Source organism: Arachis duranensis, chromosome 3, assembly GCF_000817695.3.
Source record: "Arachis duranensis cultivar V14167 chromosome 3, aradu.V14167.gnm2.J7QH, whole genome shotgun sequence".
NCBI classification, from domain to species: domain Eukaryota; kingdom Viridiplantae; phylum Streptophyta; class Magnoliopsida; order Fabales; family Fabaceae; genus Arachis; species Arachis duranensis.
In genome coordinates, this window is record NC_029774.3 from 3,800,546 (window position 1) to 3,827,961 (window position 27,416).

The 27,416-nt window shown below is 33.2% G+C and overlaps 6 protein-coding genes across 7 annotated transcripts in view; 4 read left to right on the plus strand and 2 right to left on the minus strand.

The window, feature by feature from the left end:
- Positions 1–4,030: 4,030 nt before the first annotated feature.
- On the plus strand, positions 4,031–7,399 carry LOC107476734 (B3 domain-containing transcription factor VRN1). The gene is made up of 4 exons (XM_016096601.3): positions 4,031–4,439; positions 5,720–6,362; positions 6,454–6,653; positions 6,741–7,399. The coding sequence occupies exons 1-4, from the start codon at positions 4,380–4,382 to the stop codon at positions 7,110–7,112; spliced, it is 1,275 nt and encodes a 424-aa protein (XP_015952087.1). The 5' UTR covers positions 4,031–4,379; the 3' UTR covers positions 7,113–7,399.
- Positions 7,400–13,310: 5,911 nt separating this feature from the next.
- On the plus strand, positions 13,311–16,048 carry LOC107476735 (B3 domain-containing transcription factor VRN1). 2 transcript variants are annotated; one of them, XM_016096603.3, is made up of 4 exons: positions 13,311–13,644; positions 14,477–15,035; positions 15,129–15,328; positions 15,419–16,048. In XM_016096603.3, exons 1-4 carry the CDS (start codon positions 13,585–13,587, stop codon positions 15,767–15,769), a joined length of 1,170 nt encoding a protein of 389 aa, XP_015952089.1. In that variant the 5' UTR covers positions 13,311–13,584; the 3' UTR covers positions 15,770–16,048. The 2 variants fall into 2 exon arrangements, with proteins under 2 accessions (XP_015952089.1, XP_015952088.1); XM_016096602.3 differs by having other exon boundaries at positions 13,314–13,644; positions 15,120–15,328.
- Positions 16,049–19,306: 3,258 nt separating this feature from the next.
- Positions 19,307–21,375, plus strand: LOC107477055 (B3 domain-containing protein At1g16640-like). Its single transcript, XM_016097020.3, has 7 exons — positions 19,307–19,424; positions 19,558–19,653; positions 20,211–20,284; positions 20,440–20,851; positions 20,935–21,044; positions 21,154–21,222; positions 21,325–21,375. The coding sequence occupies exons 3-7, from the start codon at positions 20,213–20,215 to the stop codon at positions 21,373–21,375; spliced, it is 714 nt and encodes a 237-aa protein (XP_015952506.1). The 5' UTR covers positions 19,307–19,424; positions 19,558–19,653; positions 20,211–20,212.
- A 399-nt stretch (positions 21,376–21,774) lies between these two features.
- On the plus strand, positions 21,775–22,708 carry LOC107476739 (uncharacterized). The gene has a single exon (XM_016096607.3). The coding sequence runs from the start codon at positions 22,220–22,222 to the stop codon at positions 22,595–22,597; it is 378 nt and encodes a 125-aa protein (XP_015952093.1). The 5' UTR covers positions 21,775–22,219; the 3' UTR covers positions 22,598–22,708.
- A 202-nt stretch (positions 22,709–22,910) lies between these two features.
- LOC107476736 (uncharacterized) lies at positions 22,911–24,196 on the minus strand. Its single transcript, XM_016096604.3, has one exon. The coding sequence runs from the start codon at positions 24,109–24,111 to the stop codon at positions 23,224–23,226; it is 888 nt and encodes a 295-aa protein (XP_015952090.1). The 5' UTR covers positions 24,112–24,196; the 3' UTR covers positions 22,911–23,223.
- Positions 24,197–26,181: 1,985 nt separating this feature from the next.
- The window catches only part of LOC107476733 (pentatricopeptide repeat-containing protein At2g15630, mitochondrial), a gene marked incomplete in the record, with an annotated part of 2,262 nt that continues 1,027 nt past the window's right edge, over positions 26,182–27,416 (minus strand). The window contains 1 exon segment of the mRNA XM_016096600.3: positions 26,182–27,416. Coding sequence (XP_015952086.1) covers positions 26,471–27,416 — 946 coding nt within the window.

A 27,416-nucleotide genomic window follows, 5' to 3' on the forward strand; every position in this document is an offset into this window, starting at 1 on the left:
TATATTGTATATATAGCGGGGCGGGTATTACCTAAACCCGACCCCACCCCGCCCTTCCCAACAACCTGTCCCACTAAAAACTGCCCCGGTGAGGGACGGGTAATTACCCGCCCCAAACAGGTAGGAGCGGAGTAGGTACCCGCGGATTCGAGTAGTGTTGCCACCCCTAGCGAAAGACAATTGGTTATTGTCTCCATTGGCCATTGACAATTTACAAGATCACCATTTATTACCATATAACCAATTGAACTCTGCAGATAAATCAAGGTATACCACAATATTCCCAGTCCAACACAAATATAGCTTGATGAATATATATTTCTTTGGTTGGTAACAATTTGGATGAATTTAATATAGCTCAGCTCATCATCATCAAGTTTATGATAATATATTTAATAAATTTAATGAATATTTATAAAAATAATTCTGGTATGGTTACAAAAATGACTTAAGTCCTATTTTAATATATACGTTTTGCTTTGGATTTAGGAAGATATCTTGGAGTTAACCTTAATCATTCCCGTACCAGTAGGGCTTCTTTTCATTCGGTGATTGAAAAGGTGAGGGGAAGATTAGCTAATTGGAAAGGAAGGCTTCTAAATAAAGCAGGGAGACTTTGCCTGATCAATTCTGTTGCAGCATCCATTCCTGTCTATCATATGCAGGTATCCTTTTTTCCAAATTGGGTTTGCGATAAATTATCTTCTATGATGAGACAGTTCCTTTGGAAGGGTCAAGTTGATGGTAGAGGTCTTTCTCTTGTTAATTGGAGGACCGTGATCACTCCAAAAAAATTTGGTGGCCTGAGTGTTAGAGACCCTGCGTGTGTTAATATATCTTTACTTGGTAAATTGGTGTGGCAACTTTTTCATTGTCAGGACAAGCCTTGGGTTGCTCTATTGAGGGCGAAGTATCTGAGGAATGAGGGAGTTTTAGATGGCCCTGTCCCTTGCAATGCTTCTCATGTTTGGAAGAGTATCTCAAAGGCTTTTGGTGCTCTTAAGGATGCCTTCTCTTGGTGCGTTGGGTCACTTGATCAATCTTTTTGGTTTGACAATTGGAGTATTGAGGGCCCAATTGCTCAAGATGTCCCTTTTGTACATATATCTGACTCTGATTTAACTATTAGAGACGTTTGGAAAGATGGTCAATGGAATCTCCATGATATTTTCTCTATCATTCCAGAAGATGTCAAACAGCGTTTGAATGCTTATAATCCGGATTTGAATGCTGGAGAGAGTTCGGGTTGGTCGTGGGGTGTGGCATCTTCTAGACTCTACTCAGCTAGGAGTGGGTACAGTTGGCTAGCCAAAAGAAAGTTTGACTGGAATGAGCATGATAATTGGTTGTGGGTATAGCGTCTGCATATTCCTGAGAAGTATAAGTTCTTGATTTGGCTCAGTCTCCATAATGCTATTCCTACAGCAGAGTTTCGTTTGGGTCGTGGTTTAGCTTTATCTAGCACCTGTCATCGGTGTCAGAATGGTTCTGAATCCACTCTTCATTGTCTTCGGGAGTGCCCTAGTGCCAAGGAGGTCTGGACCCTTTTAGGCTTGTATTCAGATAACTCGAATTTACATGATTGGCTCTACAGAGGTGCAAGGAGTAGAGATGCTTTTCTTTTCTTTTCGACTATCTGGTGGATTTGGAGAAGCAGAAATTATGACTTATTTAATATAGATGATTCATGGAGTGCTAGTAAAGTGGTGAGTTTGATTCGTAGTTCAGTAAGGGAGTTTCACACTATTTTTGCTATGCATCAATCTCTGTCTCCTCCTTCACTTTGTTTGCATTGGGTTCCACCTCCAGTTCATTCTGTTAAATTGAATTGTGATGCTAGTTGGTTTGCTCCTTCTGGCTATGCTGGTTTTGGTTGTATTATTCGCAATCCTGATGGATGTTGGTTGAAAGGTTGCACTGGAAAAGTCGAAGTGTGCAGTGTTCGTTTTGCTGAATTGTATGCAATTTGGAGAGGTTTACTTCTTGCTTGGGAGAGTGGATTTCGTGAGGTTATTTGTGAAACAGACTGTTTAGAAGCTCTTTTCTTGGTAAACCAAAGAATGCTTAGTAAGGATATTCCGAAATGGGATTTGGCAAAGCATATTCAGGAGGTTATGAATTGGAATTGGAGAGTCTCTATTCTTTTAATTCAGAGGACTGCAAATAGTGTTGTAGATTGTATGGCTAAAGCAGCTGCTTCTGTCCACATTCACTCGAATTGGAGCCAACCATGGAGTGAGTTTCAACATCTAATAGATTTAGATATGACCCTAACCAATTAATTTGGTTTTGTCTCTTTTTTCTTTCTTTTCTATTTAGTCACCAAAAAAAATCTACTTATAAAGTTATTAAAAAATATTCACAAACAATGTGGTTTACTTTAATTCAATTGTTTCGAATTGTTTCTTATGTAAGAACTAAGCTCTTTTTACAAATATAGTGACTCCTCTCTTTTAACATATGTCAAATGTTTATTTCTTTTTCATTATTTTAGTAATTTATCTCTTCTACAAAACTAATTAGTGCCAAATAATAATACTGTTCTTAGTAAGGTAGCACAGTGTTTAAAGAGTCGTAAAATTAAAATAAATAGTTTATCAAATTTGTTAGCAATATAACTTAATTTTAAATTGAGAAATACTATAGAGGATTAGTATAATTTATTATTTGTTGCTTGCAGTTGTTTATTAATATTTAAAAATGTGAGTTAAAAATATGTTATTAGATTATTAAATTAAAAAGATGGATTGATAATTAAAACTATTGACAAAAAATAATAAATTCTATTTGTCTTTTAATATTTTTTTAATTTATTCATGTATATTTTTAATTAACAAGAGATTAAAACTATTATAAAATATTGCTACTAAAATTTAAATTAGATTAAATTATTTATCAATGGGACCAATAAAATAAACCCACATCCACGCAAGTGAAGTGATTAAGGCTTGGTTTTGTAAATTTTTTTAAAGAGACGTTCGTGCTTAAATTTTTCATTTTGTGTTTGGTAAATCAAAAAGATCATATGTTTGTACTTGTAATTTTTAAAAGATCGGAGTACTTTTAGAGTTTTTTAAAGTTAGCTTATACTTTTCAAAATTTAAAAATATAATATAACCTCATATATTAATTAATTTTTAAATTTAATACTTATATTTATGTCTATTATAGTATTTTTAAATTTTAAAAATTATTTTACCAAACGTAATTATTGTTGATTGTGTTTATTGAAAGCTATTTTTAATTTGATTTACCAAACATAAATATTATAACTTTTAAAAAACTTATCTTTTAAAAATTAGCTTTTATAAGCTACTTTTGAAGAGTAAAAATTTTACCAAACTAAGTTTAAGTAAATTAAAATTATAAATTAATTAAATACAATTATATTATCTATAGGGTACAAACTACAAAAAAATGTATTCGAAATATTTTAGCGCTAATAAAATATTTTTGAATTTTGTTATTGAAAAATACCCTCAAATTATTTAAAAACTTGATAAAAATGTCCTATTTTTTCTGTTAACGTAGAATGTCTCAATTTACAGATGTGTATTTTTTGTATGTTTTTAAATTATTTGAAAAAATTTGTGTTGATCACAAAATTCGAAAGTATTTTTGTTAGCCACAAAATAATTCAAGTATATTTTTTATAGTCTATCTGTACATAGACAAAAAATTAACAACTAAATTAGTCATTCATATTAAATTTGAATTCAATTTTATCAATAACAAAATTTAAAAATATTTTTGTCAATAACAAAATAATTTAAGTATCTTTTTTTGTTTACCTATATATAGATAAAAATTAACAACTAAATTAATTATTTATATAAAATATAAATTAATTTTAATATACTATCAACACCAATATNAAATTATTATTTAACCATCCTCAACTTTTAACTTTTTCATTTGAGGTGGAGGCTTAATTTTTTTTAATTAAATAACTTTCTCTTTGGCAGTTTCAAGAGGCAAAGCAAAACAACAAAAAGGGTTTTAGAGTTGGAACTGAGTTGGAAAGCCCAATCTGGGAAAGGCTTCCGAGTTAGTGAGTCAGTGACTCACCACTCACCACCGAGTCACAAACTCGCCAGCTTTTATTATTGTTTAGGTCAAGTTGAGATTTTTTTTTGCCCCCAAAAACGAAAAAAAAAAAACCCTGTTTGACTCAAAAAGCAGAGAACGCAGTGAAAGGACAAAGGGTTAGAGAGAATAAGAAGAGAAAAATAAAGAGAGGGTTTTGTGGATTGTGATTTGTGAAGTTTAGATCTGAGTGGTGAAGAAATTCGAGTGGCTAGAGCCCAAAGTTTTCAACTTTGAATCAAAGGGTCAACAAAAAGTGCCATCAATGCTCTGAGAACCTTATTCCTCGGAAAATGCCGCGCCCTTCTTTCCACAAGCTTGTTCTTCCTTCCACCATTCAATCTAGGCAATTGGTACCTAAATCCTCTCATTCTTATATCTCATTATTGTTCCTTTTCGTTTTTTTTTTTTTCCTGGTCGGAGTTGGTTGTATTCTAGATGAATTTGTCTTTTTCTTTTTTGGGGAAGAACTATTGCTATTGAGTTTATGTGAGATTTTGAGTGGGAATGAAATAAAGCGGTAGATAATTGTTCTGAGTCATGGTTTTTCATCCAACTCATCATCCTTAGTCCCAAAACCCTGTTACCTATTTCAAGTTTGGATTTTTATTCTTTAAACCCTGTGAATTATGATGCCAAGTTCTGTTTGTGCTTATACCTTGGACTAGGGTTAGAAGTTTTGCTTTGATTTGTATAATTGTGTAATTTGAATATTGAATTGGTTAAGTGGAAACGAAGAAAAACCAATGAAGTTTGGTAATTTGTATAATTGACTTAGAAGCTCAATGAAATTTGGTAATTTAGTTTCATACTGGTATTATTATTTTGTCCTTTTTCTACATTGATCACACATGTATATTTCTTCGTGTTCTTAGTTGAAAATTCTTTGCCTTTGTTGGAGATTTAATGAGATGGACCTTGGGGGAGAAATAAGAGTTTATGTGTGAGGAATTACAAGCAGGCTCATGCCTGATAAATATAAATAAATTTGATTCTTTCCTTTCATAAATCATAAGTTTTGATTATTTAACCCAGTCTAGTACTCCAACTGGTCTATGGTTTCAATAATACAATTGAGCTGAGGGAGGAAGCACTTTAATGAAACCATATCAATGAATGGTAGTTATATGAAATGTAATTAACAGAATCTTTCTCGCATAATCAAATTTCGGATTTTATTAGTCGTGGCATTCAAGTGTTCTACTGAAGTTTGAGGAGTGCCATTATCATGAAGTTAGTTTGCTTGAGAGCTGAACTTGAGAAAACAAATTTGCAAGCTTAAACGAGTCTCTTTTTTTTTTCCCTTACATTTGTAGCGTTCAATTTGATAACTCATTATTAAGATATATGTTGTTGATATCATCCTCTAATGGTTTATGAGAGACTTAGTCTAGTTTTGGATCTTGGTAGGACTAAATTTAACAATGTAAGAGAATCTCTGTTGTATAATTTTATTATTGTTTTTCCCAACGAGTAAACAAGTAAACGAATTTGCGTTTTTTTATGTCATAGGAACATACCTCTTGTGGTTGTGGCTAGGGACATTTAATGGGGTGATTGTTGGGAGAAGGTCAACGTATTTTATTTCCGATGTCTACCAATATCTGATCCTAATCTGATTTGCAATTCGCAGAGGATTCCAGATACTTTTCTGAATAGATATGGAGCTGACCTTTCTTCAATTGCTACCTTCTCAGTTCCTGATGGCAGCATTTGGCGTGTCAGATTAAAGAAGTTGGACAATGGATTTTGGTTTGTTGATGGTTGGGCAGAATTCGTTCAACGCTACTCCATCGGTGTTGGATACTTGATAGTATTCCGATACGAAGGAAAGTCGACTTTCATTGTTCGTATCTTTAATTTGGCCACTTCTGAGATAAGCTATCAGTCACCCGTACGAAGCAGTAACGAAGGGGCTTACTTTGCAAACCGTCTTAAGATTTTTGAAGAATTGGAAGATGAAGACTCCGCTGAATATTCATCACCTTCCGGCCTTACTCCTGGTGCATTGCAAAATAAATTTACCCCTGAGAAGAATTATACTCCTCCACCATTGCAGAATCTATTTAATGGGTCCAAACTTAATAGCGTAAACTGGGGCGATAGTGCAAACACCCTCTCTTCAAGAAGTGCCAATTCGCTAGACAGTCAGTTGACCAGAGATATAGGTGTTCAGTTTAATGCAATTGAGTTTAAAAGGTCTACTGACGAATTGAAGTTGCGTACTTCTGTTGGCGAAAAGGAGAAGAAAGCTCCAAGAAAGAAGCGAAAATCAGGTCCTACTAGATTCTTAATAACTTTTTTTTTCAAATAACGATGAATGTGGATAAATGAATGAAATTTTATGATCAATTTGTGGAAGTGCAGATGGCCAGGAACCCTCTGAGGACCAAGAAGAGGAGGCAGAGATGCGATTTAGATTCTATGAAAGTGCATCGGCAAGAAAAAGAACTGTGACAGCAGAGGAAAGAGAAAGGGCCGTCAATGCAGCGAAGGCATTCGAACCACTTAATCCTTTCTGTCGTGTTGTCCTGCGGCCGTCCTACTTGTATAGGGGATGCATAATGGTGAGTCCTTGAATTTACCCTAATTTACATTATCATTCTTGTGCTTATCAATGATTGATCTTGCCAACTGAACTCTTTTTTTTTCAGTATTTGCCATCTTGCTTCGCGGAAAAGCATTTGAACGAGGTTTCAGGATTCATCAAACTTCAGCTCTCCGACGGGAGACAGTGGCCTGTTCGCTGCCTTTATAGAGGAGGCAGAGCTAAGCTGAGCCAGGGGTGGTTTGAATTCGCGATAGAGAACAACCTTGGCGAGGGAGACGTCTGTGTGTTTGAGCTCCTTCCGATGAAGGAGGTGATACTTCAAGTTACACTGTTTCGCGTCACTGAGGACGATGGATTCTTCAGCCCTCCTCCTCTGCACCAGCTCCAGCCGAGCCAAAATCTCGTGAGTCAATCTAAAATGTTGAACGCTCACATGCATCAGCGCCTCGGCTCGGGTAAACTGATCAGGAACTAAAGCAGTTTTGTTGCGGTTATAGTCCAACTGTATCAAGTAGCGGTTACTTCTGTGTGACCGGTTATTCATCTGAACATCAGCTTCACTTGGAAAAAACTTTGGTACTTTTTTGTGTCCATAAACATTTCAGGGAGACTTAAGTGGAACATAGCTATTGCTGTTTTGATACATTTTCTTTTTTTCTTTTCTTTTGTTTTGGCCTTTTGGTTTTGATTTGGGTTGTAAATAGATTGTTATTAATTATTATTATTATTATTATTATTATTATTATTATTATTATTATTATTATTATTATTATTCAAACTAGAATGATGATCAGTAACCGAGTCAATGCTTGTCATATTGCTATTGTCATGGTTTTTCTGTTGTATATATATATTTTTATCAAAACGGGACCAGAAGCCAGAGAAAGATTACACAAGATTAAACAAAACAGAGTAAATTGACCCTCTAAAATCATCCCCTATAATTTGTCTAAGTTCAAATTGAGGGCTGTCTATAATTTTCTGTTGTAATTTTGACATGTTGATAAAGATTGTAATTTTGACATGCTCATTGGACAACATCAGTAATAGTCAATAAAAGAAAAAGTGAAAATAGAAAAAAATAAATGTATTTACTTTTTAATTTTTTTTTTACAAAACTTTGAAACAAAAGAAAGTGCAATTGGAAACAAAAAATTGGAAACAGACAAAATTGTACTCTATGAAATCTAAGTTCCATTTTGGTCTTTTTTTTTTTGTACAAAAGAAAACATAATTTTTTATTACTTTGTATCAAATGCTTATAATTTCTTTAGATTCTTCTATTGTTGAACATGCTAATGCTTCTGGCTTCCAATCCTAAATTACTAGCGTTATTAATGGTAAAGAGGAAGTAGTGGCTGCTGAGATCTTGGTGGATTTGGCGGAATAGATGTAATAGTTTATTCAACCTGAATGAATTTTGGTCTAGGAGAAAAATGTTTTGCCTTGCGAGAGCCTTGTGAATGAATTGAAAAGGATGAAGAATGATAGAAACTTTTGAGATTATGCAGTCCAGAACTTTTGGTGGCAGCCACCCCAAGAATATTGTTAAGGTCAACTGTTATGCTAGTGTTTTTTTGGATTCTCTTGTAGCGGACTTTGAGTGCATTATCCGTGATCATTATGGTACTTGGGTGTTAGGTAACTCGGGGGGAGGGGGGTGTCTGTCCTTTGATTCAGTTTTCATGAATGAGTTATTGGCAGTCTGGAATGGTCTTATGATTGCGTGAGAAATTAGTTGCGATTTTCTTATTAGTGAAACTGATTCTATGGAGATGTATCTTTTGTTGAACAATATTATCAACTATGTTGCAGGTGATAATATAAATATTATACCTCAAGCAGATTTTGTTAAAGCAGTCTGTCATATAATTTTTTGGGATTGTGTTTTTGTTTGTTTTAATTTTTGTTATAGACAAAAAAAACTTATAATTTCTGCCATTAGTAATTGAGTCAAATGTTATTATTAATATGATATTTGAAGTTTGAACCTAACAATTTTATTTTATCAAGAGCGAACAAATTGATTTGATTCATATTGTACAAATTTTAATCGGATTAAATTGAGTTTAAAGACAAACTATGGTTTGGCTTAATGATTTTCTCTTCTATGTTCAGTAAAAAAGAATAAAAATAATCCTTCACTCAAAGTAACCCTAATTATATGTTGTTACCTATAAAAATTGTTGTGTGCTATACGTCACGAAACTTTTTCTACGCGGAAAAGATAAATACCTAATACAGATAGTTATTACTTATGGTGTTATTTTCCATAGAAAAAAAAATAGAAAAAAATATATATACATTGAAAAAATCAATAAAAGATATTGGTATGGATGATTCCTATCTTGCACTATCAACAATATATCTATATATTCGTTTGACAATACCTTATTTTCAAATAAATTTGTTAAAGGATAATTAAAATGAATTAGATCAATTAGCATTATTTAATATATCTGTATATTTATTATAAAATATTATATTATTATTATTTTAATTTTTTTAGCACTTATATATATTCTTGTATATTGTATCCTTCTGAACGCACTTAAAAATATACTATACTTTCTTCAATTTATTCTCTTATTTCTAGCATGGTATCAGAGTATAGATTTTTTTTCCTCTAAAAAAATTAGTCCATAGCCCTTTTGTTTTCTCTTCCGTCAATGTTCTTTGTCATTGATTTTCGTTTTTCTTCTCGACGCTTTAGTTTGTCACTGCCCTTACCACCATCTTCGTATCGTCGTCACGAGTTCAACGAGTTTAGAATCATCTCCAGTAACTATTGGACGTGCCGCCTGAAGCACGTTGTTCGCTTCAGGTTCTTCCTCCCTCCAGACGGCTCCAGCACCATTGTCAATGGCCTAGCAGCGTTCCACGTGCCATGCAACAGCGCTACACGGACCCGTTCTTCAACCCGCGATAATGCTGCGGAATACCGTGATTCCAAACTTTTAATTTTTTTTGCTGAACATGATATTTTGTCTGAGTTTTCTTGTCTTGATATATCTCAACAAAATGGACGGGTTGAATGCAAATATCATCACATTTTTTACTCCGTTCGTGCAATGCTTCTTTCTTCTTTGTGTCCTGAGCATACTTGGGGTGAAGCTGTTCTTACTGCTGTCTATGTTATCAATAGACTCTCTTATTTTCTCTTTAGTAACATTATTCCCTTTGAGCATATTTATCATACTTCTCCATATTACAATTTTATGCGAGTTTTTGGATGTGTCTATTTTGTTCTCCTCCAGCCTCATGAACATAATAAACTTGAACCTTGGGCTCACATGTGTTATTTCCTTGGTTATGGCACTGAATACAAAGGTTATCGTTGTTGGGATCCTCTTTTTAGACGTATTCGTATATCTCGTTATGTTGTATTCTCGGAGCATCGCATGTTTTCTAAGTTCTCCTCATTTGAGTCCATTCCTTCTACCCATTCACCTTTTTCACTAACCCCAATGTTGATATTTTTTCTAGTGATGATTCTACATGTTTTATCTCCAGTCAACCTCTCGAGCCTTCAACTCTTCCGCCTTCTCCATCTCACGATGATTCCAGATCGGACGACGGTCCTGCTCCTACTATCATGCCTCCTCCCTCCAATCGTTCTTCTAGGGTAAGAAATCCACCTCCTCATCTTCTTGATTATCATTGTTTTTCTACTATTCTTCATCACCATGAACCTCAGTCATTCCAAGAAGCCTCCACAAATTCAAATTGGCAGCAAGTAATACATGAAGAAATCTAGGCACTTGAAAAAGCACACACTTAGGACTTAGTTGATCCTCCTTCTGATCACAAAATTGTGGATAGTAGATGAGTATAAAAAATTAAGACTTGCTCTGATAGTTCTATTGACTATTATAAAGCACGATTGGTCACTTAAGGATGTACACAAAAGTATAGTATTGATTATGAAGAGACTTTTGCTCATGTTGCTCGTCTCACATTTGTTCGCACTCTCCTTGCCATTGTTGCGGTCAGAAAATGATCTCTCAGTCAGATGAATGTGAAGAATGAATTTCTTAATTGAAATTTGAAAAAAAAAGGTCAATATGAAACCATCTTCGAAATATCCTTGTCTTTCTAGCAAAATGTGTCTCCTTCGTAAGACACTTTATGGTCTTAAGCAAGTTTCTCGTGAATGGTTTGAAAAGTTCAGCATCACTATATGCAATCTCGGTTTCACTTGCACCTCTCATCAGAATGCTCTCTTTATTCATAAAAGTGAACGTGAGATTATTCTTCTGCTTTTGTATGTTGATGACATGATCATTACTGGAGATGGTGTTGATGGTATCTCTAATCTTAAAGAATCCTTTCGCCACACTTTTGAGATGAAAGATCTTGATTCTCTCAGTTATTTCTTTAGCCTTGAAGTCATATCCTCAGATGATGGCATCCATCCCTCTCAAACTAAGTATATTTCTGATCTTCTTGTTCGAGACGGAATTACAGATAGTCGCATTGAATCTACCATTCTTGAGCCTGATATTCGGTTTACTCCTATGGATGTCATTGTTTTGGATAACCCTACTCTTTATTGATAGTTAGTTGGAGGTCTCGTCTACTTGACTGCCACACAACCAGACATCGCTTATCCAGTTCATATTCTTAGCCAGTTCTTGCGATCTCCTCGTACTACTCACTATGTTGTAGTTCTTCGCATTATTTGCTATATCAAAGGCACTCTTTTTCATAGTCTTCATTTTTCTGCTCGTTCATTCTTAACGTTTCAGGCGTACTCAGATGCTGATTGGACTGGTGATCCAACTGATCATCGTTCTACTACTGATTACTGATTGTTTCTTGGTGACTCTCTCATTTTTTGGTGAACCAAGAAACAAATGTTCACTACTCGATTAAGCACCTAAGTTGAATATCGTGCTCTCGCGGACACCTCCATAGATGTTGTCTCGATCCGTTGGCTTCTCAAAAACTCAGGTGCCCCCTCAGTCGTCTCCAATTGTGACAACCACAATGCTATTCAGATTGCTCATAATGATATTTTTCATGAAAACATCAAACACGTTGAGATTGATTGTTATTTTGTCCTGCAACACTTTCTTATTGATGTTGTTCGTCTCGTAGTTGTTGGAACTCTGGATCAAATTGTTGATATCTTCACGAAGGCTCATCATTCTACTTGTTTTCAGACTTTAGCGTTCAAACTCAAGATGGTATCTTTAGCTCCCACTTGAGTTTGAGAGGAGATGTTAGAATATAATTAGGATCAATTAAATTAATTAGCATTATTTAGCATATTTATATATTTATCATAGGATATTACACTTTTATTGCTTTGATTGTTCTAACACCTATATATATACCACTGTACATTATATCAGTCAGAATGCACTCAAGAATACACCATAGTTTCTCCAGTTTAGTCTCTTGTTTCTAACAAGTTTTATATTCATTATGTTGTAAGATCGACATGAGAAAAAATATTTTATAATTAAGAAAATAATTGTTTCAAGGGTTACATAAAATATTCATTTGGGTCTGGACGTGAGGTCCAGGATCCTTCTGAGACAGCGTCCAACTTGTTTGGTGTCGAGGTGCTGTCGTTCGAATTCCTCGTGAGGAGGTGGGGGTGGTACCTGCAAGAGATTTCGATACTTAAGTTAGCAAAGGTTTTAGATAGTGTTTAGTAGATTAGAACGTGTATATACCTGAGCAGTGTCAGTGTATTTATGGTAGAGTTGATAACCACTTTTGTTAAATTAGTTCCACCTTTATTGATGGATGACCATTTCCTTTATCTTAGAAGTTTGTTAGGATCTATCTTTCAGGAAAAATAAAAATTGTTAGAGAGAATCGAGGAGACAGTTACTTATTTAGACAAATGAAGTTCGGTTTCCTTTGTTGTGTTCGACCTCCTTAACAAATGTCGGATGTATGGTGGAGGCCACCCTCTTAGGTCGAGCCTTTTATTTTTATTGAGTCTGATTTTTATGCTCTAGGTCAAAAACAATTATATTACATATATGTTGATAATTATTTTTATATTTTTTACTAATTTTTTTCTATAAAATTTATATTTATATGCATATTTTAGTGAATTCTATGTGTTTCGATAAAATTATATAACACAATTTGGTAAATTTTAATTCTAATTTTAGTGTAAAAAAATTCTAATAAAAAACAATTTAAAATGAGTAGGATAGATCATAAAAAGATATCATTTTTCTTATATTCTTCTTTTGAACAAAATAATGGTGATTCTATAACTTATATAATTTTAATTAATATATTTACTAAAAGGATTGTATTTAATATTTATAATTAACTTATTCAATATTCAATATTATACTAATTAGTAAAAATAACAAAAGTAACCTGTCAAAAAAAATAAAAACCGGTACAAAGATAGGGACCCATTAAAAAATAGCTCTCTTCTTGTACCCAAAAAAAGAGAAAAATTGAAAATAAAAAAAAACACCCTTTTCCCAATTTCTAACCCCAAAGGCAAAGCAAAAACAAGAGGGATTTAGGATTGAAAAACCCAAATCTGGAAAAAAAAATTAAAAAGAAGAAAAAAACAAAAAAGGCTCCGAGTGAGCGAGTTTGTGGTGGTGACTCGGTACCGAGTCAGAAACTCGTTAGCTTTTAATAAGGTTGTAGGTCACCAACACGTTGAGGTCTTTTTTTTTTGTTTTTTTATAAGGTTTTAGGAATCATTGTTTAATTTTTTTATTTAAAAAAAATTGTTTGACCCAAAAAGCAGAGAAGGTAGTGAGAGGGTGAAGAACAGAAAGGGTGTGAAGTGAAGAAGCAGATCTGAAGTGAAGAGGTGAAGAAGAAGAAAGAAAAAAGAAAAAAGAAAAATCCCAGTAATTAGAGAGCCCAAAGTTGAAAACTTTGGATCAAAGGTTAACAAAAAACAAAACTTGTTATGCTTTGAGCCTTCTTTCTTGGTCTTCACCCCCCAAAAAATGCCTCGCCCTTCTTTCCATAAGGTTATTCTAACCACCACTCTTCAATCCAAGCAACTGGTACATATCTTCTCCCTCTTTCTCTCTTTGTTTCCGTTTTTGTGTGTATTTTTTGTTTTTTTGAGGAATTATCAATTATGATTAGGTTTATAAGAGATTTGAGTGAGAGTTCGAAGAATTTGTTAGACTGTGTTTCTGGGTCTTGCCCTCTTTCCGCAAGTTTGGATTTTTGTTTCTTTGGGGTTGTTGAAATACACCGTTGTGTCTCCTTTGAACATTGAGTTTGAAGGATTATTAGTGATGAATAGGGTTAATGGTGTTATGACTTTTTAAGATGGTGCTTCTTGCCTGAGCTGAAACTGAAGTTAGTTGTAGACTTTATAACGTGTGGTGATTGGTTTATTTAATTAATTACAGTAGTTTTGCTCTTGAATCCCACTATGTTCTCCGTATAGAGAAATCAACTCTAAAATTGCTAGAACCCTTGTTGCTTTGATAGATAGTGCTGAAGAAAAGTACATAAATTTAGTGTTCTGCTTTCTGTTCCAATTTCTCTATTGACATTAGCTATTATTTCCTGGCACTATCTTTATTGAGACAATTATGATAGAGTGAAACTGTTTTTAATACTTAAACCTAAGAAATATTTGGCATCTTTTCAGAGCCCGTATGTGATATCTATATGACTGTATTTGGCATTTGATTTGAGCTTCACTATTCACATTATTTCAAGTGTTCTAGTTCAGGTTGAAGAGTTTCATTATTCTGAACTTCGCTTGCCTTAAAGCTGAACTTGTTGAAATGGATTTCAGAACATAGAACATTGCATGTTTGAAATGAATCAATATATGGTATCCAATTTAATATGCGTAACCTGATCTGTGAATTGCAGAGAGTACCAGATAATTTTCTGAGAAAATATGGGGGTGAGCTTTCCTCCTTTGTTAACCTGTCTGTTCCCGATGGTAGTTCGTGGCGCGTGGGACTGAAAAAGGTAGACAACAAATTTTGGTTCATTGATGGTTGGGCAGAATTTGTTCAGCGCTATTCCATCGGTGTTGGATACCTTTTAGCTTTCAGATACGAAGGAAAGTCGAATTTCAGTGTTCACATTTTTAATTTGGCTACTGCTGAGATAAATTATCAATCACCCACACGAAGCAGCAATGAAGGATCTTACTTTGCAAATCGCCTCAAAATTTTTGAAGAAATGGAAGATGAAGACTTCACTGAATCCAAACCAGCCTTGCAGAATCTATTTAACGGGTCAAAACTTAATAGTGTAAACTGGGGTGAGGGCGGGAATGCTCTTCCTGCGAAAAGTGCTAGAGATATAGGTCTTCAGTTTAATGCAATTGAGTTTAAAAAATCTACTGATGAACTGAAATTGCGTGCTTCTTTCGAGGAAAAGGCCAAAAAAACTGCAAGAAAGAAGCGTAAATCTGAACCTGGTAAGCTATAATTAAGTTATAACTAACTTTTCTTTCTAGGATTTGGTTATCAAAACCTTGAATTTTATGGTCAATACATTTCAGGAAGTGCAGAAGGCCAGGAAGCTTCTGATGAACAAGAAGAGGAGAGAGAAATGCGCATTAGATTCTATGAAAGTGCTTCTGCAAGGAAAAGAACCGTGACGGCTGAGGAAAGAGAAAAGGCTGTCAACGAAGCGAAAGCATTTGAACCATCTAATCCTTTCTGCCGGGTTGTCCTGCGGCCCTCCTATCTATATAGGGGATGCATAATGGTATGATCCCGTGAAATTCACCACGACATACGTTGTTATTCTTCTTCAGCTTTATATCCGGCATACTAATCACTTCTTTCTGTATTTCAGTACTTGCCATCTTGCTTTGCAGAAAAGTATTTGAATGGTGTTTCGGGATTCATCAAACTTCAACACCCTGATGGGAGACAGTGGCCAGTTCGCTGCCTTTATCGAACGGGTAGGGCTAAGTTAAGCCAGGGATGGTTCGAATTTGCGATAGACAACAATCTAGGCGAAGGCGACGTCTGTGTGTTTGAGCTGCTTAGAATGAAGGAAGTAGTGCTGCAAGTTACTATATTTCGCGTCACCGACGAGGCAGAATTCTTGAGCCCTTCTTTGCTGCTTACCCAAAATGAGAACCAGGCCAAGCTGTTGAGAAGCCCCATGCAGCAGCATCTCCTTACATCACCTAAAAGTTAGGAATTAGCGGCGGCTTCAGTCGCGATAACCGCCCCCTACTCTGTATCAATCAAATGACTCCTCTTGCTTCTGTGTGTTCAGTTATTCATCTGATTTCTGTCACGTGGAACTTGGATGCTTTTCTTTTCTTTTTCTATGTTGATAAACATTTCAGGATGACTCAAGTGGAACATAGTTATTTGTACTCTTAGTACCTAGTAGTGTCTGTTTTTCTCTGCTGTTATTGACTTGTGTTGTAAATAGATTGTTCAACTGCAATCTAGTTTTTTCTGAACTGAATCATTGCTTGTCCCATAACTGTTAAGATGCTTTTTAAATGTTTTTTTTAAGTTTGACTTTATATTTTATTGCTTCACCTTCAGATTTATCCTCCTTGTAACTTGATATGCATGTTAGGCTGTGTTAATTAACAAAAGTGCTACTTGTATACCCTTTGATTGTTGTCATTCTATACTTTTTGTTTGTACTAATGTAGGTCCAATCATAATGTCATGTTTTTAGAACACATGAAATTTTGTTATCTTGGAAGAGAAAGAAACAAGTAATGTGAATGCATTACTTGTCTATGATTAACCATGAACACCATTTGCTTGGGAAATAACGTTACAAAGACTTTTTGACATGATATTCAAGTTTAAAACATAATCTTGAATCACAAAGATTATATAGAACTCTTTTTTTTTAACCAACTTATCTCACTTTACAAATGTATAGGTAAAATAGAAAAATCAATGCAATCCCATGGGGTTTAGGATTACCTGTCCACATGCAGAGAAAGAGTTGTGTTATTGATGAATATTTTTATTTTATATACTAAGTAGATTCAAATTTCTTTTAATTATTAATTAAATGTAAATTTAATTTTAAATAAAATTTGTATTTTTGTTAATAGTTAAAAGCCGTAGCTTGACTCAATATAGCATATTGGAAAATAAAATTAGTATTTTTTTAAGGATACATCATACATCCATCATTGGAAGAGGGTAAGAAACCTCAATAAATTGTATCTCTTTCTTTTAAGTTAGTCAATTTTTTTCCCTTTTTATATAGCTCTAATAAATGATGTAACGTGTATCTTGCAATTTTGCTTTGAAGAGTTGGTGGATGAGAATCTTTGAAGATCGTGAATTTATAGTATTGCGTTTGTTTTTTTTTTTAGGAAAAAGAAGTGTGTCAAAATAGAAATAAGAATAACATTATTTTGGTCTCTAAGCTTGGGTCAAATTTTAATTTGGTTCATAATGTTCTAAACGTCTTATTTCAGTCTAAAAAATTTTTAAACGTTCTATTTTAATCTCAAAAAAATTTTAAACAGGTTTAATGTTATCTCATCATCAAATTTGACATAAATAATTCGTATATTAAAAAACCAATAACAGTATATAAATAAAATAATTAATTTACCAACGTTCACTAATATAAAATTTTTCTTTGATTTTGAAGGTATTGAATGATTGATTATTAAGATTTGTAGTTTTGTAAAAAAAAAAATTAAAGAGAAGAAGTGTTATAAGAACTTAAAAAAATTTGGTTATATTTTTCTAATACATAAAAAAAGATATGATTTAACTAATAACATTTTTAACGTTTATAACACCAATTTTATTAATTACTAGTGTTAAATTTAACCGTAGAATTACATTAAACTTATTTAAAATTTGTTGAGACAGAAATAAAATATTTAAAATATTAAAGACTAATTAAAATTTAATCAAAATATTAAGGATTAAAATAGTACTTTTCTCTTATTTATACCATCTTTTGAATTGGCCTCTTTTGGTATTATGATTTATGAGTATCACTATACGTTGTTACTCTTTTTTTTAGTTATTTATCTTGATGATTGATACGATGTGTAAAGTTTAATATTTAATTTGTTAAAAAAATTAAAAGTTAATATTTAATTTAAATTATATGAAAATAAATAATTTTAAAATATAAAGAATTTACCTTAAAAAGAAAATTAGGCAAATTCGACACAAAAAAAAATAAACAAATATATTAATCTTTTTACCATCTTTTGTTTAAGAGAAGATGAAGATGAAAAGATAGTCATCATAATACATTACTTATAATTGGTATGATGGAAAGATTATGTACAAAATAAAATCTGAAATTAAATATCGTTTCCAAATACTATAAGTCTATAGCCTAATGTCACAGTCTGCAAATGTTTAGAGTAATTAAATTGATAGCGACAGCATATATTACTACTAGGTGAATACTATGGTGTCTAAATTATAGTGCCTAACTTATTAAAAAAGGTAAAGAAATAATATTTAATAAACTTTAACTATTTTATTTTTACTTTATATATTTTATTTTTTACCTATAAAAGTAAATTAGACAATTTAGGCACAACAATAAAAGATACCATAAATTCACCTTACTATTATTGGATTGAATGTAATGCCTAAAAAAATAAATGAAAAATATTTTAAAAATAAAAATTTGCTTTCATATTTCTTCATGCGTCAAGAAAATTCCATGTGCCAACCTCCCAGGCTATTAAAATATTCATCAAGTAGTATTACTATTTTTGATATTCATAATCGAGTAAATTTCTAAAACGGTATTTGAAAATTCACTAAAAAAATGTTAACAACAAATAAATTTTTAAAAGATTTAAAAATATAATAAAAAATTTATTAGATATTAAATATATATTTTAAAAAATTTTAGAGATCATAGTTTGATTCAATTTTTTACAAACATCATTAAAAAATTAGATCTTTTTATTCTCAAAATTTAGTAATTTTATATTTAGTGGATTTTTTTAAATTTTTTATTGCAAATAAAAAATTAAAGATTAAATTTTGTTTTAATTTTTTTGTGTATTATCTAAATATTTATTCAAATATTATCATAAAAATTCGAATAAAATAAATCAATCATTTGTTAAATACAAAAGTTTTTTTGTCACTTATAAAAAAAATATAATATTAGTTACTTTTGTCGTTTTTTTAAATTATTTACGAGCTATTTTATCGATGACATATTTTAGAGATTTTTGGTAGTGCATAAATTTTTTGGATACCAAATTAAAAGTTAACTTTTCTTTAAGGAACCATAAATTAAAATGGAACAAATAGCAGCATCACTTCATATATTAGTATATTACTATAATAAATTCATAAATAATAACCATGGAGTTCAGCAGAGACTTTCTCTCATATTCCAATGTTGTATGTATGTATGCATCATGCATGCATGCATGTTCCATTGCAAGACCCCAGATGAGTTCTTATTTCACTTGTCCTGAATTCTGGACAGCTTTATTCTTTGCCTATCTTTGGAAAATAAAAAAGATAGCTCCTTAATAAGAAGTTACTTAATAGTAATGCATGCAAGCTAAGGTCAGCATAGTATTCTAATTTCCAAAAATGATAGTAGTGATAAAAAAGATTACATTTACATCAATGCAATTGAATTTGGCAAGTGATGAGTGTAAAGTCTTAAGTCAATCACTAATTAGACTCTAGCAGATAATATATATTTTAAATTCTTATTTTTTGCAAAACCGCAGCAGATCTTGTTATTCTTCCTCTCCAGTATGCCTTCTTCTTTATTGTTTGTTATTCTCTGAAATTGATTTCTTCTTTCTTGTTTAGCATTCTTTCTATCACTCTTGCTTTCTTGTTCCACCTCCCAAAAGGCATTGTTTTGTTCCTCTTTTTGGTTTCATTGTTATGTGTTTTGGTGCTATATAGGCTGCTGCTATTGTTATGTGTTTTGGTTTCATTATGATTTTACTATGTTGTTACTGAAATTTCCTATTTTTGTTTCAGGTTTTGCATCATCAACGTTGAAAGAAAGCACCTTTGTGGAGATCTGGACAATATTTTTTTCCAGGCAGATCAAGAACTTCAATATACACTTTTTTGGTAAGGTTTTTTGCTTCTTTCTCATTTCTCTTTAATCAATTATGCGGAAATTGTTTATAACTGCAGTCATGTACCAAACTTTGGTGTTAACTTGTAGTTGATATATACAAAATCATGTGTATATTTGCATATTTTTTTTCTTTGATTTTCCAACTTACTTTGAGTTTTATCAACAGCCTCAAAAAATTGAAGACTGTTTAAGTTTAACAGACTCTGCATAATTATGAACTCTTTCCTATAACTTTTTTGCTTGCACTTCCTTATATATTGTGATGTATTTTCATGTATTTTGTCAAAGTCAAGCTTTCAAAATTTGTTTTGGAATTAAAATAGGTATGCACGTTTGTGAGGAGAGTAGAATAGTAGATGATTTTGTCAAAAGTCAATCTCTTTGATTTGTATTGTGTTCTAATTTGCTAATATAGTTAATCAAATTTGAAGAAATGCAGCTATGTAGAAAACATTCAAAAAATCCCTTCCTCAGCTATGACTGAATTGTGAATTGAAAGGAGTTACAGAATTTCTTGATATTGTAATATGAAATGTGGAATTTTCAGATATGATGAATACTTCAGCTGAGCAATCCTCCTTCTTCAAAGTCTTCCTTCCACAGTTTAGCTCTGAAAAATTGGTAACTTCTTAATTTAGTGTGTGTATTTTCATAATGGTACATTATTCATGTTTGGAAGAACAGAGTGAATGAGTTATTAAATTTACTATGATATGATCTAGACTTGATTAAACAATGATCTTCTTTTCTTTTCTTTCTTTAAATTGATCTTGCAGCTACTCCCAAAAGAGCATGTGGCATTGACAAGGATGAAAGAAAGGGTACCTGAGGAATTCATGCTGAGAAATGGAAGAGGAGGAGCATGGAGGGTGAAGACAAGTTGCATTGGTGAGAAGGTGTATTTTGATGATGGATGGAAGGAGTTTGTAAGGGATAATGGTATACAAGAAGCTTGTGTTATTATTGTTTTCAATCCAGATGGAAGCAGCACATTCGAGTTCAAGATCTTTGAATCATCAATGTGTGAAAAGACACAAACCTTGGAGGAGGCGGCGGCAGTGGAGATGGAGGAGTCATCAGAAGAAGAAGAAGAAGAAAATGATGATGATGAAGATTATGAGGATGAGGACGAGGATGAGGATGAGATGGATCATCATAGAGCTGGGAAAGCTCCTGCAAAAAGGAAAAGTAAGTTTTAAACTTTGTTTTTATTTTTCAGTTGATTTCTTTGTTTTTATGCAGCATGAGACATGCTTTCTATTTGGTTTTAGGGGGAAATTACAATGATATTAAGGAGTATGGAGAAATTATTGCAACTTTTATTGATCAACACAATCCATACTTTGTTTTCAAAAGGAACAAATCCAGACCCAATGAACTGGTTAGTCTAATTCTTTCTGTGTTTCAATGTTTCTATTAAGTTTTAGACTTTTAAGACCTTTTTATACAAACTATTTTGTATTTAAATTCATGGCATGTCATTATTGCAGCATGTTCCATGTAAGCTCATTAAGGAGTACTCCATTACCATCCCAGAAACTATTAAATTATGTTGCAAGGTATAGTTTTATTTTATTTTATTTTACAGTTTCACAATTATATATAATAGGTATTTAATTAACCTATGTGATAACTGATCACTACTATCTTTGCTATTACAGTATATCAAAGTGAACTCGCCGGAGAAAATTGTTGTTAAGAAACAAGCTTAGAGGTTGTTTTATATATATATATGTATGTATATATGTTGTTAAGAACTGAGCTTGACTTGTTCATTGTCTATATACTCATCTTGAGCTTCTCCCTTTACAATGTATATATGCATGTGAAAAATATGGTGCATGAAACAGATCTATGGTTAATTTTCCACAAATATCTAGCTAGTAAGATCCATCATATGACTTTAATAACACATTTTTGAATTTAATGATTTCACATAATAACAAGATTGGAGAATCAATATAATAAATTGATTGTCCTAATTTATTTCTTCTTACATGAAATTGGTGAACCAATTTAATCTTAAATTGGGTTTTCAAATATTTTGAATATAGTAAATTACAGTATCTTAAGTTGGAAAATAATTTATATTTTCAACTAAATTCAAACTCACAAGAAAACGCCATTAAAAATCCCAAATAAGTCGTTATGAAAAACGAAAATGCTATTTGTCTTTTAAGTTTTAGTCTTTGGTTTAAAAAATTCGGGAAGTTACTTACTTTTTATTTTCTCTTCCACTAAAAGCTAAATAAAGGACAATTTTTAAAGGCAAATAGAATTCAAAAATCTTCAAATCTTTTGGATTAAGATAAGAAGAACAAAGATAGTTCAAAGGAATGAATATTATTAACTAAGCATAGGGTAAACATATTTTCTTGGTCACAGCATCTAAAGTTGCATGCCACATAACACAACTTGCTATCATATTCATATGTTCTTGTCAACCATCCACAGTTTCCTTACCTTATCCATACAAACACTTTGCATTGTATCTCAATTTTCTTTGTTAACAAGTGACTTAATAGTTCATTTTCTTTGCATACTTTTCAGATATCAATGATGGCTGCAGCATCAGCAATAATGTCTACTTCTACAATGATGGGAAATGCTACTGTTTGCACCACAAGAAGGACGAAGAGAAGTGTTCACTACGTTGCAGGGTTGAATTCTTTTGGAGGATTGAAGGTGCAGAACAATGTCACCTCATTAGGCCATTCATTGTGCACTGAACAATCCTTTGCAAAGGTTGTGAGCTCATTGAAGGGAAAATCCAAAGGTGGTGGTGGTGGAGGAGGAGCTACATCTTCAACAAGCAATGCTGCAGGTGAGATTTTCCAGATTGCAGCCATCATGAATGGACTTGTTCTTGTTGGTGTTGCTGTTGGATTTGTTCTTCTTCAAATCGAAGCATCTCTGGAAGAGGCTGCTGAGTGAGAATAAGCTCATGAAACAATTTCAATTTGATTCATATATTTATTATCTTCAAAGAGATTGTATCTTTCTTTCTGCTAGTCTTGATGTGAAGTAGAACATTAAAAAGAAAAATCCGGTATCTGAATCCTATTATATGAATTTTAATTGGTAAAAACAAAGAAATATACACAAAAATACACAAATATGTCTGATTTTCTTAGAGATATCTGGTCTTAATAATAATCAATTTCAATAGTTTGTTATTTTTTGTTATTATTTTTTTTCTTTTTCCCCTCAATTTGAAAAATAATGGAAAATCTGAAACCTGTTTACATTAAGGTATCAAAAGAAAAGGCCCCTTTATTTGGATTATCAATGCATAACACAGTAAGAAATTGATGTATGCAGAAACATCCCTTACAATAATTACCAAGTCCAAGATCAACAACTTGTTGATTGAATTTTAAGGGTATTAAAGCAATCAACAGGATCTAGAGATAGCATGCTTCTGACATTTATTGGATATTATTACCTTGATATACACTAGACAGTTTTAGAATTCTTACAATCAAAATCCAACATAGTGTTGGATACATTATATTGTATTTCATGATCTCAAATCTTCATTCACTTGAAACTATGGTAGATTATTTCGGCTGCTTGAAACCTTCACTTGCCATGGAGGAGTCAGCGCCTTTATTATGAAGTCTTTCATATTCCAACCTATCTGCAATGGTGTATCTTCTAGCTAGTTTCAAGCAAACAATTCCTGCAAATATCAGAATTGAGGAAAGAATCCAACTGAATTGTAAATTAGCTAATGCTCTCGCCCGAAAATCAGCCTCTTTGGTGCCACAAGTAACTGCTCCTAGCATATGATTTTCATTGGCCATTGGCAAATTCATTACACATCCTTTAGGAACAAGTCCAGGAACCCACAGATTAAACCCCATGTTTATAAACCAACACCCTTGGAAGATTACTGATATAGAAAGTACAAGTGCCGAGGTGAAACTGTTGGGGAAAGTAGTTGCAGCCAGAGATGCTACGAACGAGACTAGTACTATGAGCTGCAGCAACCAATGGTAATGGCCTTCAAGTCCAACATGGTCTGTGGAATGAAAGTGGAGTAGGAAGAGTTCTTGGCTAAACACTGAGGATGCAAAGATTCCAACAAAGCCAGAGAAGAGGTCAAGCGAATCGGTTAACTCTGTAGAGAGCGCGAAACCAGCAAACAAAGCTAGGTGTATGAACATGGTTGCATGCTCAAAGTTATCAAGCTTAAATGCATAGTGAAAATGAGGGAAGTCCAAAACTTGCATAAAAATTGCAAGGATGGAAAAGGCCAAAAGGGAAACAAGTTGCAAGTGCTTAAGTCTACTAGAATACTGAGGTGTGTTAAGTTGGTACCAGAATCTTGCAGTGAAGTTAGAAGGGCCCTTCAAAAGGTAAGATTTGATGGTGTTTATGGTATGCCATAGGCCAAGAAGGGCAAGTGCTAACCCTGGAACTATGTGTCCTACAAAAGAACCCATGCCAAAGTTTTTTCCTTGAGAAGATAACCAGTCTTTGAGGTTGGTTTCTTCATTTAAATATATGAAGCTTTTGCAAACATTGATGCTTTCACGAAACAAAGTGCTTTATATGATGTATGATTAGTCCAAAATTTGACTCGGTGCATGGTGCATGTGTTTCCACAAACAGAAAAAGAAAAACTTGTTCTGAGCAACTTCATGAAAGAAGATTCTTAGAAGTCTTACGTCACTTCAGGATATAGACATCATAACCTTTATAAGTATTATGCAATTCTGACTCTCTGAGGTAGCTTTTGAAATTGAGTTAGACTCACTCAATTATTATATAGTATAAAAATTTGTGCTGTTTTGCTACTAAGATAACTTAAAGGGTTGTGTTAGGCACAATTAATTCTAATAAAGATGAAAATGGGGACAACACTTCCATCAGAAATTAAAGTAACCTTCCAAGTAAAGGTTCAAGATATAGTGTTTTCTTCAAAAAATTTGATGGACTCAAAATGGAAATCCGCATCAGAGTTGAGAAGATAAGATGTAACTCCACTATAAAAGGAAAAAAACAAGCCATATAACATCAATAACTGATGCAGGGTTCCATTTGGTAGTGAAACTGAAAACGTGGTTGGCTTTTTGCATTGAAGCATGCGAAGCTATAAGTGTCCCTTGGAGGAGTGGAGAGTGAACCTTGTCCAATAAATTCATGTGGCTTAAGATGTTCCCACTCACTCACTCAGCAAAGAAATTGGCTCACCATTACATCAGAATTCAGGTAAAAAAAATTGTGTATGACAGCAAAAGTGGGAAGATTTTATGAATATTATTTTATCACTATAGTGATGTGAATAAGATAAGTTGATTTGTATTATTGATCATGGTATGTGTATTGTGTGGTCCATTCTGAAAAGTTCTCACTTTAGAGACCAATAAAATGATATATCATATTGCAGACTTCTAAAAGATTACAAAGAACAACCAGATTAGGAATAAATACAAGTGTGATCTCCTTTGAACATTTGAAGAAATGCACAACTAATTCTGTTAAATTAACAACACCACTATGATAGTATGATGTATAGCTGTAGAAGTAGTAAACCTTTAAACATGGATGAAGCCCTCTCTATAGTAGTTTTGAGAATTCTAAAAGAACTAAAAAATAAATAATAAATAAATAAAACTGAGTGGGATCAGCTACATGAATCAAATGATATTTTTGTGTTCTATCATGTATCATGTCTAAGTAAAACTATTTACCCATAATTCTCCCTTGACTACCTCGTGTACGGTCTTTTTGGATCTTCGTTTACCTTTTCCACCTGTCTATCTTCCATTTGATCCACCCTCCTAATTTGGCATGGCAATATAAGTCAACCAAATTACCAATAGCATGTTGGTCAAGCAACAGGCAAGCTTGTCCGTTTTCAATGGTCTTGAATTTGAGTCTTGGGATGAAAAAACACAAAATGGTTACAATTTCTTGAACCATATTAGTAGAATTTTTGGTAATGATAGGGCTAACCAAAGGGGTCATCCTCCTTTAAAGTGAAATTGTAGTTTTCACTCTTGAACAACCAAAAATGTTTGGACAAAACTACCCTGGCCAATGAATGGTTGACAAAGATTCATAATAAGGCTGAGAAAAGAAAACTACCTTGGCCAATGAAGGATATACAGAAATGGCATAAATAAAAGGTAGATTGAGATTCAGCAGGCACTTCCACTTGCTTCTATATAGATATACAATATAATCTTTCAAAAGCTTAGCTTTAGATGTTGTGTTGCAACCTATAATGAGAAACTTAAGTGCGTTAATCAAATAAATAAAAAAGCAACAAAGTCAGTATCCTCTTTAGAAAGTGGTGAATTAGGCCATATCCTTTACGCAGAGATTGAAATCATTAGCATAACATAAATATCAGGAAAGATTAAGCTAAAGCTACAGATTATTTAAGGGAACGATTTTTCATTAGAAAAGTAACAAACATTTTCGTCACTTTTTTCCACCAACTCAACAAATTTTCTATGTAATTTATGCACTAAACAAGGCCGAATTCAATAATCAGCTATACATCACAAAACTGAAAGAAAATTATTAAAAAAATTATAATAATCTTACAACAAAAGAAATTAGCAAAAGAACATTATACTTTCCCAAGAACTGCATTAAAACTTGTTCATATACGGTACAGGCACATTTTCATCCCATAATGCATCTTGTAGAAGCCAAGAATTCCAAGAGACTTACATCCACCAACCTTCAAAGATAGGAGTTCCCGCACGAGTTCCCTCTGTGTAAATGAATTTCTTCTCGAACACCGATATTTCCATATTCAACTTCGAGCCAATGAGCACCGGCAAAAGGTTATTGATCATCATTTCCCACCACTTCTTCAACATTCTCCATTGCCTCAATCACACACAGGTAGGTGCTGTCATCAGGGGTAATGCCTTTACTTACCATTTCTCTGAGAAGCTCTTCAGCATGCTCTCCTTCTCTCTTTCTGCATAAGCCTTGTATAAGAGCATTGTAAGTAAGAAGTGTAGGATTAAATCCTGTGGTCAACATTTCATCACGAACTCTAAAAGCATCCTTCATATCGCCCTTTTTACTGTATCCACTAATGAGTGTATTGTAACTAATATGATCAGGCTTGATCCCCTTTCTTTTCATCTCATCAAGAAGTTTGCGAGCTTCTTCCACCTTCCCCTCCCTGCAGTATCCTTGCATCAGGGTATTATAAGTGACTTCATCCGGTAGAACCTTCATCCGGTTCATCTCTTTTAAGAGTTCAAATGCGCGAATGATGTTACCATTTGCGCAGTGACCACTAATCAATGCATTAAACATTATGATATCTGGCAACAGACCTTCTTGTTGAATCTTGTTAAACAAGTTATCTGCCTCTACCATTCTGTCCCTTTTACCCAGAACATATATAAGCGATGTGTAAGTTACCAGTGTTGGTCGAATCCTTTCCCTCTCCATTTCATCGTAAAGCTCAAAGGCTTTCTTTGCATCCCCACATCTGCAATACCCATTAATCAATATGTTATATGTAACAGCATCCAAATTCATCCCCTTTTCTTGCATCTCTTTGATCATATCATCAGCTTCCCCTGTCCTCCCTTCCATAAACAGTGCATGAATAACCACATTGTAGGTTACCATAGATGGCACTATGCCTTTGCTTATCATCTCATCCCTGTACGCAAAAGCCTTCCCCAGGTCCCCTTTGTTGCAGTAAGCATCAATCAATGCATTATATGTCACTGCATTGGGAATCAAGCCAAACTCCAACATGTTACCA